The sequence below is a fragment of the Momordica charantia genome (genome assembly GCF_013281855.1).
Source record: "Momordica charantia cultivar OHB3-1 chromosome 5 unlocalized genomic scaffold, Mcharantia_2.0 BLBB01000005.1, whole genome shotgun sequence".
Lineage (NCBI taxonomy): Eukaryota > Viridiplantae > Streptophyta > Magnoliopsida > Cucurbitales > Cucurbitaceae > Momordica > Momordica charantia.
In genome coordinates, this window is record NW_028275163.1 from 8,536,791 (window position 1) to 8,551,305 (window position 14,515).

The window sequence follows — 14,515 nt, forward strand, 5'->3', positions numbered from 1 at the left end:
AGATTGCATAAATCCCATACTTTCATGGCTTTCTTCCGACGACACGGCGTGATGGCTACAGAACAACAAATGGAAAAAAATGGTAATTTCGGTCAATTTTATGGCAGGGGTTGATGCAGCGTTTCTAAATCTCGGAATGCGATTACATGAATTCGGGATAAAAAGCAAGATTCATGTAGAATTTTGATTTTCTTTAGCCGGCTAGAAGAATTAGATTTTTTCTGAATTACATAATTTTCGCCTTAAATCTTGGGAAAATTGACAAAATAAGCCTCCTAGTTTTTTAATCGCCCTCCTCAAAACACAAGTTTTCTAGTCATTTGCTGACATCACCTGCTTTGCCAAATGACCTCCAATACCCCTCCTTACTTGGGTACCAAATTTTAGTTTTCCCTCCTCCCTTACTTGGGTAATACGAATAGTCTGAACTTTCGATTTTCCCACGTCCGTTCAATCTTTATAGCACTCACACTGTAGCATTCTTCGCTCGACTCAAATTTGACTGTCTTCACCTGCGATTGACATTACATTTCTCTAAATCTCATTCTCTTTCTCCTTCGTATTTCAATTGCGACTCGTTAAGGTAACTCTGACCCTGTCGTCTTCAAGCGGTGAGACGAAGTGATTTTGGTAGCAGATTACAACGAAGGAGATTTCATCGTTAACTTTGGGTTAGTGCATTTATCTCTCGAATTGCTTAAGATTTTCATTTTAATTTCCACTATTTTAGCTATTGTCCGTAAGTTCTGTACAACCCTGATGTTGGTCTTCTGTCTCTTTTGCGATTTTTGTGGATTTTTTACACTGCACATCTAGGGCTTTCGGAGAAGAGGAAAATAATACGTAATCGGCGCCATGGAAATGAATCGATGAAGGAGAAAATCGTGTTTTTGAAAACCAATAAAATACTGAGGGGGGGCTGATGTTGAAATAGCCAGAGCCAAAAATGAGATCGAGAAGTACAGTGAACATGAAAAATCGAGAGCTAGAAATATCGAGAGCTAGAACATCGAGAGCTAGAAAGATCGAGAGCGAGAAATATCGAGGACGAGAGAATCTCCAGTGATTTACAATTATCGTGAGTGTGCAATAGGAAGAGCGAAATCGAGAATCATCGTGATCGATACAGTGAACTTGAAAAATCCAGAGCTAGAAATATCGAGAGCTAGAACATCGAGAGCGAGAAATATCGAGAGCGAGAAAATCTCCAGTGATTTACAATTATCGTGAGTGTGCAATAGGAAGAGCGAAATCGAGAATCATTGTGATCGATACAGTGAACTTGAAAAATCCAGAGCTAGAAATATCGAGAGCTAGAACATCGAGAGCTAGAAAGATCGAGAGCGAGAAATATCGAGAACGAGAGAAGCTTCATTGATTTGCAATTATAGGGTGTGAAATAGGTAGAGCAAAATCGAGCAACATCGAGATCAAGAAAAATTACAATGTCTTACATTTTGTATTTCAACTAGTTGTTTGTTTCCCTTTCCCTATCTTCTTAATCCGTGATTATGTATCATGTTCAATTATTAAATTTTTGAACTACTTGCGTGTTTATGTTTCTCTATCTGCTTAATTTGTCATCATATATCTTGTTCAATTTGTTGCAGGTGCACAATGGACCATCAGTTGAGGATTAAGGAGAATGACCACTTTCCGGCTCAAGCTACCAACATGTCTCACTTGAGCAATGTCAACAGGCTTATCAAGGATAAGCTCACAGCGGACCAACTTGATATGTTTCGTAGAAGAACAATATTTGGTCGATTTATCGACTTGGAGATGATGTTTTGCAGTGGTATAGTTCATCACTTTCTATCAAGGGAGGTTGCTGGGAGCAGTGACACAGCATAAGATTCTTAATTGGTGGCAACGTGTTGACATTCTCGAAGGATCAATTCATGCTTGTAACGGAATTGTGGCGGCTGCCCTGTAAGGTGGTCCAAAAAAAGATTGGAAAGAATAGGTTGTGGAGGAAGTACTTCAATGATGAAGCCTCCATGCTGTTCGAAGAGTTTGTGGAGATTTAAAAGCAGACTGATTTCGAGGACGATGAGGACACCGTTAAAGTGACATTAATTTTGTACACGGAGCTTGTGATGATGGGAAAGAGCAAGAGCAAGTCGAACGTTGACATCGACTTGTACAACCAAGTTGATGACTTGGACTACTTCAACCATTTGGACTGGGGTTCTGATGTTTGGAGTAGGACAGTTAACGGCCTGAAGCGTGCGATTAATGGAAAAGTTGCACTATACAAGAATAAAGTAAGAACGAACAAAAAGTATCTAGTAAAGTATAGCCTACCGGGATTTCCGCTTGCGTTTCAGGTAATCAATACGTATGCATACGAGTTTGTTGTTTGTGAAAACTTTTTTAGGTGTGTGACTAAACTGAAATTTTATATTCAGGTGTGGATATATGAGGTTGTCCCATCTCTCATCACTCCCGGTGTCAATCGTTTGAGCGAGACTGCCATTCCCTGGATAATTCGGTATTCGTGCAGTAGAGTCATCGGTACAAAAGATCTGGGGTAGGAGGTCCTTGGTTCAGCGGTGGTAAGCAATCTAGAATATATTTATTGTTGTGTAGTTGTAATGGTATTTACACTTCCTTATGTTCTTGTGATGTACGTTCAGTTGATCATATCTTATCCACTCATGGAGACGGAGCTGGATAAGGACTACCAGAGGTGTCCATTGGACGAAAGAGAGGTGGTTGATTTAAATGCGCCTGGGTGTTCCACATCCGACAGCTATGATGGACAAAATCCTTCCCCCATCACCGACAATTTTGGCACCGAAGACGATCTCCCGCTCGACGATGCACATTCGTTGGAAACAAATGTACAGGCAGTACCAGATGAGTCTTCGGATATGCCACGTACAGAGGCTGCATCCGAAAGTGGGCAACGGACACCGGTCGAAGTACTTCGACCAAGTACTTCTATTCGGTCGAATGTGGGGCAAAGCACGCAGCAATCACCGCGAGCGACGTCACGCGATGCTTGCCCTACACAACGGCACGACACCTGTGGATCGAATGATAGATTCGGGGCTATGGAGAGAAGGCTGGATCATTTAGCTTCGGACATGGCGGAGGTGAAGACGGATTTTGACGGATGTCAAGTCGGACTTAAGTGAAATGAAACTCATGCTTCAACGATTGTGCCAGGTAGCCTTTTCCTTTGACTTGGTATATTTCGTATACTGTATGTAATCATTCAATCGAAGTGCTAATACGTTAGTTTGTTTGCAGATCGATAGGCGCGAGGTGAATATTGGTGTCTCTCCGTCGGATACAGTCCACGTGTCACATCCATTTTTATCCAATGTTATCCCCGAGCATGATGGGGATGTTGATGACCATCAACCTGGAGGTTCCGATGCTGGAAAGGATGATGATGTGGTTCATGTAGAAGCATTGTTGCATGAAAAGGCAACGGATGTTGTAGAGATGACCATACACCCATCCGATTTTGAAGATGCTGAACTAGCCAACCCCTTGCATATTGTCGATTCGGTGGAGTTGGATGTTGCAGTGGGGACACCCATTCTTTCGACGGAGCTGGTGGAACTCGAAATGGCACCTCCAATAGTACAGGATCCACAAGCAGAGACGATGTCCGATCCAACATTCGAGCCTTCTGCCTCAAGCAACATTGATGGCCCGTGTGGCACGATCCATGCGCCTCGTCAAGCCGATCATATTGAGTTGGCCCTTACACCAGCGGATACGACCCTCACTACTCAACATATTCCCACCCCTACACCAGCATATACGACTCCCACCTCTCAACCTATTCCCACCCTTACACCAGCTGAAAACCCCCCTCACCCCTCAACCGTGTGATCCCGTGGGTTCTACTAACCTCAAGTTAGAGAAAATTCCTGAACCGTTGGCCATCGTGCACCAGCCAACTAAGGAGAAGAACCCCCCTCATGGCAAAAAAGCGACCACAATCCGGTTTACGCACCGCGAGAAGCCCCACTTGTTGTCAGCGGTTCTGCTGTTAACGAATCCACTAAGCCGAAGAAAACTAAACAAAAAACCGCTCCTAAGCAGCCGGCCACGAAAACCGAGGTATGGTCTCGCACACCCTTTTCTAAACTTAACAAACTACGTAGGGTAAAAAAAATTGCCTCTTCCTTGTGTTTTGTAGGTTTCATATCCCGACGAAACAAGAAGGACAGAGCGTAAGCGGATGAAAACGAAACCATTCAGTCCGGAGGACACGCGTCGGCAGAAGAAGAAGCAAAAGATGGTGGATGTGGATCTCGTACCTACTAGCCAGGTTAGGCCATTTCGTCCCAAATACAACCCATTGCATAACTTTTCGGATGCCAAGTTTAGGGAGATGATGCGTTGGGTACGGGACACTGGGAATGACAAAATAACGCTGCCGTCTACAACATGGAATGTGCAGAGCGGATATTCCAGGAAATTCTTCATTAACATCCTCAATTCTAAGGAGAAGGTCGAAGACCCGGTAAGTGATACAATACATCCCATAACCCTAGGCCCATTACTGCACTGTGTTTCACCAAACATATCTGTTGTACCTGTGAGTGCAGGAAGCTGCTGCCATTACATATTTCATTATGAGGAAGCTCGGTAGTCGGCCGCACCTGTGCGTTCATAAGTTTTCTGTCCTGGACCCACTACAAATGGTAAGATAGGTAGTTCATTTATACACACATAATATTTATGTTTCGACAAATCTAATGGTGATTGTCCTGTGTGTGTGTGATGTTGCTGTTATGAAGCAAGTTATTGCCGCTGCAGCTGTTCCCTACGCATGAATCAAGGGGAAGGTCGTCCAAGACACGATCAATGATTGGGACGAGTATAAGGAGTGCATGGATGTCGTGCTGGGTCAGGGGAAGATTTCATTCCAGCCTGGGTGGACGTCGACGTAGTGTACAGCCCGCTCTGTATCAAGGATCATTGGGTCCTGGTTGCGATAGATATGACCCAGTCCGAGATTTTTGTGTACGAATCATTGCCAGGCCATATTTACTCGTCCAAGTGATGATAGACCTGCGGCCGTTGAGTCATACAATCCCATCGCTTTTGTACAATGTGGGCTGATGGATACGGCCGATTGCAAGCTGAGAAAGACTCTGTGGCGTGTATACCATCCTACGATCGACACGAGGCAGAAAGGTAGTATAGACTGTGGTATTTTTGCATGTAAATTTTTGGAATATCTTGTGTCGGTAATACTTTAGAAACTCATGTTTAGTCTGAAGTGTCGCACATTAGAAGGCAGTATGCGACACAACTTTGGCATAATGAATCTTACTTTGAATGAACATTTCTTTTTTTTTTGTCATGTGTCTTATAAGCTCACTCTCGATGTAAATCGATCTCGATGTTATTCGTTCTCGATCTCGATGTTATTCGCTCTCGATCTCGATCTAATTCGATCTCGATCTCAATCTCGATCTAACTCGATGTTCATCTTGATCTCGATCTACATCTCGATCTCGATATCACTCTCGATCTAACTCGACCTAACTCGATCTAACTCGTTCTCGATGTTATTCGCTCTTGATCTAACTCGATCTCGAAGTAAATCGTTATCGCTTTCGATCTAACTCGATCTCGATCTGACATGATCTCGATTTCGATATGTCTTCTCTCAACGCGCGCTTTCTCAATATTGTTATTACAGTGCATGATCACGATCATTCTCGCTCTCGATATCGTTTTTTATTCATTGTCGCTTCTACTTTTTTTCTTTTCACACACGTCGTCAGATGCATTTAATGCGATGTGGCTGATTGTACTGCATGACCGAGAGTGTAATGGTAACATATCATTCACTAATCCACTCGCATTAATTTTATTTGATTTTGTCAATTTTCCCAATATCAAAAAACTCATTAAGTTCTTCTTCCTTCTTCTCCATCTCCTTGCTCGGTTGTTGAAGCATCAGAAGGACATTGATTGCATTACACTTCCTTATCACGCTGTAAGCACTCTCTCACAACCATTAATGTGTATTCCCGTGTTAAATTAACTATTCTGATGATTAATACATCAGACTTCCCAACACATCTGTCACGTTTTTTTTAACTATCCCACACTCACTGAACTATAAATCGTCTATCTTGCAAGTACGTTTTAAATAAATACTGTTTGAGGACTCTGTGACCTACATGTCTGTTCGATAATCTGAAATTTATGTATTTGTCCCCTTCTAATGCAAGATGGATATTGGTAAAAGTTTGTTCATAAGAATTCGTATGTCGGCGGTGAGCTGAAAGGAATAATTGTCCCACTTACAGTAACGTTCAAAGAACTGAAAAATCGGTTGTACAGAGTGATGAAAGTCGACCAGAATGGGTAAGACCTGATAATTAGGGTACCGTACAACTTGGCATGCGATTCACCGTCAATGTTCGTAACGGAGGACGATGACCTTTGAATTGCATTAGTCCAAGAACAGGTTTCTAAAGTCCCATTGTTTGTATCGACCGTCCTTCGCGAAAGCATTGACCTACAGTCATCTAGATTAAACCAAGATGGAGAGCAGTCCATTCCTAATGGAGAATCTGTACTGGAAGAAGGTTCCACGGGAGTAGAGGAGTGGGGGTTGAACGACGTATACATGCACGACATGTACAGTTCAGACTGTATATACACTCAAAACTCGGAATTGGTCACCCCCGCGACACGCATGCCTTCCGTAATGCACGTCCCATCAGATGAAATAAATAATACAGCACAAGTACAACATGCAAGTCCTCGTACGGAACATGTTTTCCCGTTTGATGAATTAAATAATACAGCACAAGTACAACATGCAAGTTCTTTGACAGACCATGTTTTCCCATCAGTAGAACCCTCATCCACTGAGACTGGTAATGTTGGTGATCATCAAATACCAGTACCTCAATCCGCAAGCATCGTGACTATAGAACAGGCTACAAGGTACAACCTTTTACCAAACGGATCGGAACTGCACATGGGGAAGATATTCGTTTCAAAGCAAGACCTGCGTATGGTGCTGTCAAATGCAGCGATGCGATCTAACCGTGACTACAAGGTCAGTAGGTCAACGAAATCAAAGTTCGTTGTTCGCTGCATCGACAATACATGCAATTGGAGGGTTGCAGCCCACTCCGTTGGTAAATCTTCGATATTTTGTATATCAAAGTATGTAGATGAACACACCTGCACGATTGACACTGTGAACCACGACCACAAACAGGCGAGCAGCTGGGTCGTAGCGAATCTTATTAAGGATAGAGTTGTTGGAATCGGTCGTATTTACAAGATAAAGCATATTAAGGAGGATGTACGTAAAGAGTTCGGGGTGAACATAAGTTATGACAAGGCCCATCGAGCACGAGAGTTAGCATACGCTATTGTTAGGGGCCGACCGGAGGACTCCTACATGCATCTCCATGCGTATGGTGAAGCGATAAAAATAAAGAATCCAGGTACTATTTTCCACATCGAGAGTGAAGGTTCGCTTAACTTCAAATACCTGTTCATGGCATTGGGTGCCAGCATTAGAGGGTTTCAGTCAATCACAAGGCGTGTAATCATGGTTGATGGCACACATTTGAAAGGAAAGTTCAAAGGAGTGATAGGTGTCGCCATAGACGGGAATAATCAAATATATCCACTTGCATTCGCAATGGTAGACAACGAAAGCGATGCATCGTGGAAGTGGTTTATGAAGAACTTGAAGGACATGATCGAACACCCACCAGAACTTGTATTCACATCTGATCGACATGTAAGTATCACCAATGCAACCAGTGAAATATTCCCGGACGCATTCCATGCTATATGCACTTATCACCTAGGGAACAACATAAAGACTCGATTGAAGAATACTGCATTTTACAAATTGTATCAGGATGCAGCGTATACGTATTGGAAGTCACAGTTCACGTACTACTAGAACCAGATACTATCGGTTGGATCGGGTTCACTTGCCAAATACTTACAAGAAATTGGGGTAGAACGGTGGGCCCGATGCTACCAAGTTGGTAGGAGATATGAAAACATGACGACAAACAGCGCTGAGTCGGTAAATGCCCTCCTTCAAGAGGCTAGAGAGTTACCTATCACTAAGTGTTAGGGTTGACTTCTTACTGCAGAAATATGTGTCGGTAGCTCTATTTGACCACGTTTTTGACCCATTTCCTATTATTATTTGCCAAAAAGAACCACATATTCTTAAAGTAGAACATACATCGATTATTTATGCATAAAAGTCAAACTATGGTACTTTAGGAAAAATATGAGATAAATGTGGTCAAAGTTGGAAGAAAATAACAGAATTCCGTCTTTTGCAAAATTGCGCTTGGCGCATTTTTGGATGGCAATTTGTCAAAACGCACATTTTGATTAATGAAGGGCAAAGAGGAAATTTCCTACATGTTTAAAACCGTGAGTCCAAGTCCAAGTGAGGTGGTTAGGTGAATCTCAACCCTTTTCCACCTAAAATGGAGGGGAGTTTCAACCAACTCATGGTGCTATGAAAGGAAGCCATCCATCCCTCAGCAAATCATCCCTTCCAAGCTTCATTTCATCTTCTTCTAGATGCTCTCTAGTTGTAGAACACGTTTTTAGGGTTTATGTTTATGTTCTAGTTGTTCATTTCTTTGTTTTTCAAGCTTTTACCTTTCGTAGTGCTTTTAATTCAGTTTCTTATTTTCGTTCTTTGTTCATTCTATTCTTTTAAAGTTTTTTAGCGAGTTTCAACTCCCCTCACGCTCGAGAGAGAAGAGGGTCAAGCTAGAACTCCTTGTACGACTTATTTATTCATTTAAATTCAATGAAAAATACTTTCTTTATGTTTTTGTGCATTTACTTTCATTTAATTATGTTCTAAATTAGTTATCAACCTCTTTGTGGAATGCCTTAGTCAAATGATTTGATTTTCAACACGCTCGGGATTTTGGCCAGATTGCGCCTGACACTTTTTTGGGTTGGTTTCTAAAAACTTCTCTTTACGTCTTTTTTCCATTCGGCCAGTGGGAACTTGATTTATACACCAAAGCCCAACCTTGGGAAAGGTGAGTTAGGTAAAATAATAGGAAACCAATATGGGATGTGACTTAGGAATAAGCGCATAAAATATGGTCCTAGGCATAGGCCCTCTAACCCATAATGCAAATGAGTTGGTAGATATTCTCAAGGATTGTAATCACACATAGGAATATGATTGTAGGTTACCCTAGCCTCTACAGCAACCAAAAGCGGTAGTGAAAGAGTAGAACTCAAATCCCAAGAAAAGTCGGGAATTGCGCCTGGTGCATTTTCCCAACATAGTGTGTTTTCCATGTTTTGCATCAAAACTAAGGTAGGAGACAAGGAGGTTGAGTTTCATTAAATTGCTTGATAGTTAAAACTCCAAACAACAACATTTCACCATTATTTTCTTCATAAATCACAATTGCATATTTGAACTATTTCACTGCATTACTTGATTTTGAAAAGCAACAAGTCCCTGAGGATTCGACCTTGGATTACTTCCGAGTATTACTTGTGACCGTGTGCGCTTGCACGAGTCTCTAATCTTTTTAAAGGTAGAGAAAATCCCAACACTAAGATTGTCGAGTTCATCCGCGACTTGCTACAAAGATGGTTCCACGAAAGAAGGACTCACTGGTCCATCCAAAACACCTCTTATTTAGACTATGCAGAAGAGCGACTTGCACTACAGTTTGAGAAGTCTCGTCGCTACACAGTTAAACCAGTCGACTAGTGCATGTTTCATATTTAGACTATGCAGAAGAGCGACTTGCACTAAAGTTGATTTGAATGCCTGTACATGTACATGCATGGAGTTCAAGTACATAGGCATTCCATGTTCGCACGTAATTGCAGCAGCGAGGCACAAGAATATAAATTGCCACACGTTGGCATTCCTTGATCAATCCATGCTACAGTGTGAACTCCCTAATTGGTGTCTACGCTGAACCAATCTTACCAGTAGGCCACATGTCGGAATGGAAAAGGTCAACTGATTACCAGCCTATTCCCGTCCAACCACCAGAACTTGTTAAACCTGCAGGCCGGCGTAGAACGCAACGGATCACCTCAACCGGTGAGCGTCGTGTTGTCAACAAGTGTTCTCGATGCGATACATCGGGTCACAATAGACAGACATGTACTAAACCAATTACGATGACACGAACATCTGCATGCATATATGTGGGGGACGGTGTAAGTCAATCAGATAGGGCAGTTCCTCTATGAGAACACCCAATTTCTGTAGTAGTATATTTGTTCTTCAGTATCTGTAATTTGTCTCGCTGCCTCGCTCTCGCTGTCTCGTTCTCGCTTTCTTGCTCTCGTTGTCTCGCTCTCGCTGTCTCGATGTTATGCTCGCGATCTCTTTCGCTATCGTTCTTCTCCATGTATATTTATTTATCGCAACGATAACCTATCTTTCTCGCTTTCTCGATTTCTCTCTTTCTCGCTCTCTCGCATTCTAGACGTATGTATCCATACCCATTTATCTTATAATTAAGAGGTTAAGTAAGAGGCTGGTTAATTAATGCGCTCTTTAAAATCCTCAGTCCCAGCTGTTTTTCCACCTTTCCAATGCATTAATTAATTACTCTTTCTACCCATTATCCCAATTTTCGATTTAATTATTTTGTCAATCTCCCTTGTCTTTCACATCCATTATGAAACCAACCAAATTTCTCTATATATAGATACCACAAAGTACACAACAACGACATCCAGATTAGAAGTATCTAACATTTATTTTTCAGAAGCAAACATGTCAACATCTAACGACTCGGACGGTTCCTCTTCCGACGGAGCAACCAGTCCTATCTCAAACCATCCTCCTTATTCCCGAAGAACGGAGTGCCAAGTAACGATCCTCTTCAACAAGCACGGGAAGAAAACGACCAGCTCATGAGAGAGCTACGTCGAACGCAACACGAGCTAAACAACACGAGGTATAGGTTAGCCCGGGTTGATGAAAGGCGAGACTTGCTGGCGGGACTACTGAAGGAGGAGAAGGAGGAACGACTTCGTCTGGAGGACAGGGTGGATCTGTTACTGGCCTTTCTACGCTGATACCGTAATAATAATAATTTTTAAAATCTTATTCTAGTAGTAGCTTATGGTTGTTTTGTTTAAGCTACTAAAAAAAACTTTTGTAATGGGATGGATGGAGCCCCTGTTTGCTACTTTAATTAATCAATTATTTGTTGTTAATGCTTACTTTCTCAATATCCTACAGTCTTCTTTCTCTTTCATGCTCATTCTCGTTCGTGATAATTTTCGTTGTAATTCTAAAATTTATCCTTAATTATCATCATGGTCGCTTACTTATTACTATTTCTTCCACATTTATCCACTTATCGTATGGTGCTGTTAATCGTTCACGATGACGTCTCATTTTCGTTCAAGCTCATTCTTGTTCAAGCTTATTCACGATCTCTTTCGTTATCTGTTTTGCACTCTCGCTGCTATTTTCCACTGCACTCGTTTATTCTCAATAGACTAAAATCGAATAAGTATAAGAAAAAAAATGCAGCCTCTAAAGAACATCAACCAACAATTGAAAGAATTAAATTTCACGTCTTTTCATCTCTCTCGCTCTCGTTCATGCACGCTCTCGATCAAGCCCATGCACGCTCTAGCTGTACGCTCTCGATCAAGCCCATGCACGCTCTCGCTGTACGCTCTCGATCAAGCTCATGCACACTCTCGTTGTACTCTCTCGATCTCGCTCTCGCTCATGAACGCTCTCGATCTCGCTCTCGCTCATGAATGCTCTCGATCTAGATCATCCTCGAAGTAGCTATCCATATCCATTTAACGCACTAACGATCTCCTTCTTGCCTTCACGCCCTGTCCGTCAGCTTTTCTCTCCCTCCACGTCTAAAAATCAACAACCCAGTAAACAAATAAATAAATAACTTATATGAGAACAAGTCCAACAAAACATTTTAAAACAAAGACCGATGGATAATGAAGTTCGAGCATCGACAGTCAGTCGTCTGTAGATGACAGAAGCAAAACAACCCTAATAGTGAGAGCGAAATGGAAGACCGATAGATGCTGGAGTTCAAGCATCGAGAGTTGCCTGTAGATGCGAGAAGCAAAACAACGAAAAATAATGTGAGAGATATGGAGTGTTTTCAAGTAAGGGAAGAGGGAAAACTAAAATTTGGTACCCAAGAAGGGGCATTGGAGGTCATTTGGCAAAGTAGGTGATGTCAACAAATGAATAGAAAACTTGTGTTTTGAGAGGAGCGATTAAAAAACTTAATAGGCCTCTACAGGAGGCTTATTTTGTCAATTTTCCCTTAAATCTTTAAGAGGTAAAGTTTGAGATTTTTTTTTTTTTTAGAAAAGATAGATCTCGGGATTACGGGCTTGGGTTTTCAAATTTAAGGCTATTTTGTATTGGTGAAAATTTACATCATAAGGCCAAAAATGTACTTTCACATTTGAAAAATTAAAAAAAGGGGTAAAAGAATGTGTGGAGGGTCCCTTTGACCCCTAAATTTTTTGGTATTGGATTTTTTAATCGTTTTTCGAATTTATAGTTTTTGTGATCTTTTTTATTTTTGATGAAGGTTTGATCACGAAAATAGCCTCGCATAAATATATTTTTTTAATCTAACTTCTCAAACAACTTTTTTTTCCCTTTTCTTCTCCAATTTTTTTCCAAGTTTGAAAACTCACGATGGAATACAAAATTAATTTTGGAATTGAGGCCATGGATGGAAACTCAAAGAGAGAATGTGGGTACCCGATCATTTCATTCAATTAGGACTGATGTCAGTCATGAGAGCAACTGTTGTTCAATCGAGATTATGCTCGGGCTTCGTAGTCGTTCAATTGGGCAGCGGCGGCGAAGTTGAGATTGTGCCGTGAGCTTTCAACATATTGTAGAGAGAGAGTGGAGAGAGGGTGGACGAGATTCATGCAATTCGGTTGAATACCCACTTTTTTTTCCCTTACGGATTTTGTACCTAGCCTAGGATTCAATACTCAAATGATATTTATTATTTTTATATCTAAATCAAGTTAAAGATCAACCATTAATTTTCTTATGATTTTCATAATATATATAATAAACCAAGAAGATCGACCACTAATTCTCTTATAATTAGTTTCCAAAATTTTGATGGAATTTATTGAAAGAAAAAATAAAGTGAATGGCTCACTGAGAATAGTAAAAAAAAAAAATGTGAGAGTATTTTAGTCTTTACACAAGTGTAAAAAGTGAAAAGATGTTAAAAAAAACATGTTGAGGGGCACAAATACCCTCAAATACAAGTTATTTGAAAGAAGTTAAAAGTCCAAATTAAAAACTATTTGGAGTTGAAAATCCCAATTTTTCAATAGGTTATGACTCATGAATACACGTTTCTTCAGAATAGGTCAAAAATCCAAAGTGAAAAAGATTTGGGGTCAGAAACCCAATTTTTCCGTTAGTCGTGGGTAAGGGAAATTGGAAATCTCACTTTTCTGACCCAATTTATTATTTTAAGAAAAATATAGTAAAGTGCATTTACAAGTTTACCCTCATTTTAAAAGTAACCGTTGTGTGATCCTTTTCCCTTATTCTTCTTTTTATTCTTGGTTAGACTTGGTCGAGATTTTGATAGTTTCTATTTTTTTATTTCTTCCTTTTTATCTCATCTCAGACTTGTGCGTGTGATTTGAATAACTGATTTCTCAAACCCATTTAAAACTCAAAACTCACAGTCAAAGGTTATTACAACGATTTTATGTTGAGTAGCATTGAGTTGTGGTGTTCGGTGATTTCTGATTGTCATGGTTTTGATAATTAGTTGTTGAAAAAAGACCGAATAGTAGTTTTTGGATTTGTACGGGGAAGTTGAAATCTGGATTTTTCATTGAATCTCAGTCGAGTTTGTATGAATCCCAACCAAGTTGGTTCAATATTTTTGGAAAAATCATGTGCCAAAGCTCAAAGCAGTTGCCACCGAATTTCAGTTTAAGGTTCAATTTTAGGTAATTTTTATATTAGGGTTCAATTGAGATAGTAGATATAGTGGATTTTAAATTACGATGCAATTTAGAAATTTCTTCGTTAAAGATTTGAGTTTTAGGGTTTAGCATTTTGTGTAGACTGTAAATTTTGAAGATTGGGGAAATTTTCTCGATGCATCACAAGGGAGTTCATGCTTGGAATTTTTTCCAATGAGCTGAGGTTAGAGCAAACTTTCTCATGTTTCGGAGAAATTTAAATAAGAGATAATGTCTTCGGAGGGCTGTTTTAGACACTTATTTATAAAAATGTATAAAATTTTCTAATTTTACACTTTTAGATTTCTGTAGGTAGGATTTTATTTTAATATCGATTTTACCCTTATTTATTGCATTTACATTTATTATAGTTATTTGTTTTTTAAATATAAAATATTCAATTCCATAAATTATTATCATAATCCTTTAATTATTGTGGGCCCCATACAAAATTTCAACACTAATCCCTTGATTCACTCCTTCAAAACCTTAATTCACCCATTCAAAAAGATTTGAG

General features: G+C 40.3%; 1 protein-coding gene across 1 annotated transcript; it reads left to right on the forward strand.

Annotated features, from left to right (window-relative positions):
- The first annotated feature begins 1,617 nt into the window (after window positions 1-1,617).
- On the forward strand, window positions 1,618-2,537 carry LOC148211241 (uncharacterized). Its single transcript, XM_088123937.1, has 3 exons — window positions 1,618-1,827; window positions 2,037-2,330; window positions 2,412-2,537. Exons 1-3 carry the CDS (start codon window positions 1,618-1,620, stop codon window positions 2,535-2,537), a joined length of 630 nt encoding a protein of 209 aa, XP_087980063.1.
- The last annotated feature ends 11,978 nt before the right edge of the window (window positions 2,538-14,515 follow it).

Excerpts from the sequence above, each read along its gene's own strand:
- LOC148211241 (XM_088123937.1), top strand. The coding sequence starts at position 1,618 with ATGGACCATCAGTTGAGGATTAAGGAGAATGACCACTTTCCGGCTCAA. Across the intron at positions 1,828-2,036 it reads ATCACTTTCTATCAAGGGAG|ACTGATTTCGAGGACGATGA; the intron begins GTTGCTGGGAGC and ends ATTTAAAAGCAG. Across the intron at positions 2,331-2,411 it reads GATTTCCGCTTGCGTTTCAG|GTGTGGATATATGAGGTTGT; the intron begins GTAATCAATACG and ends TTTTATATTCAG.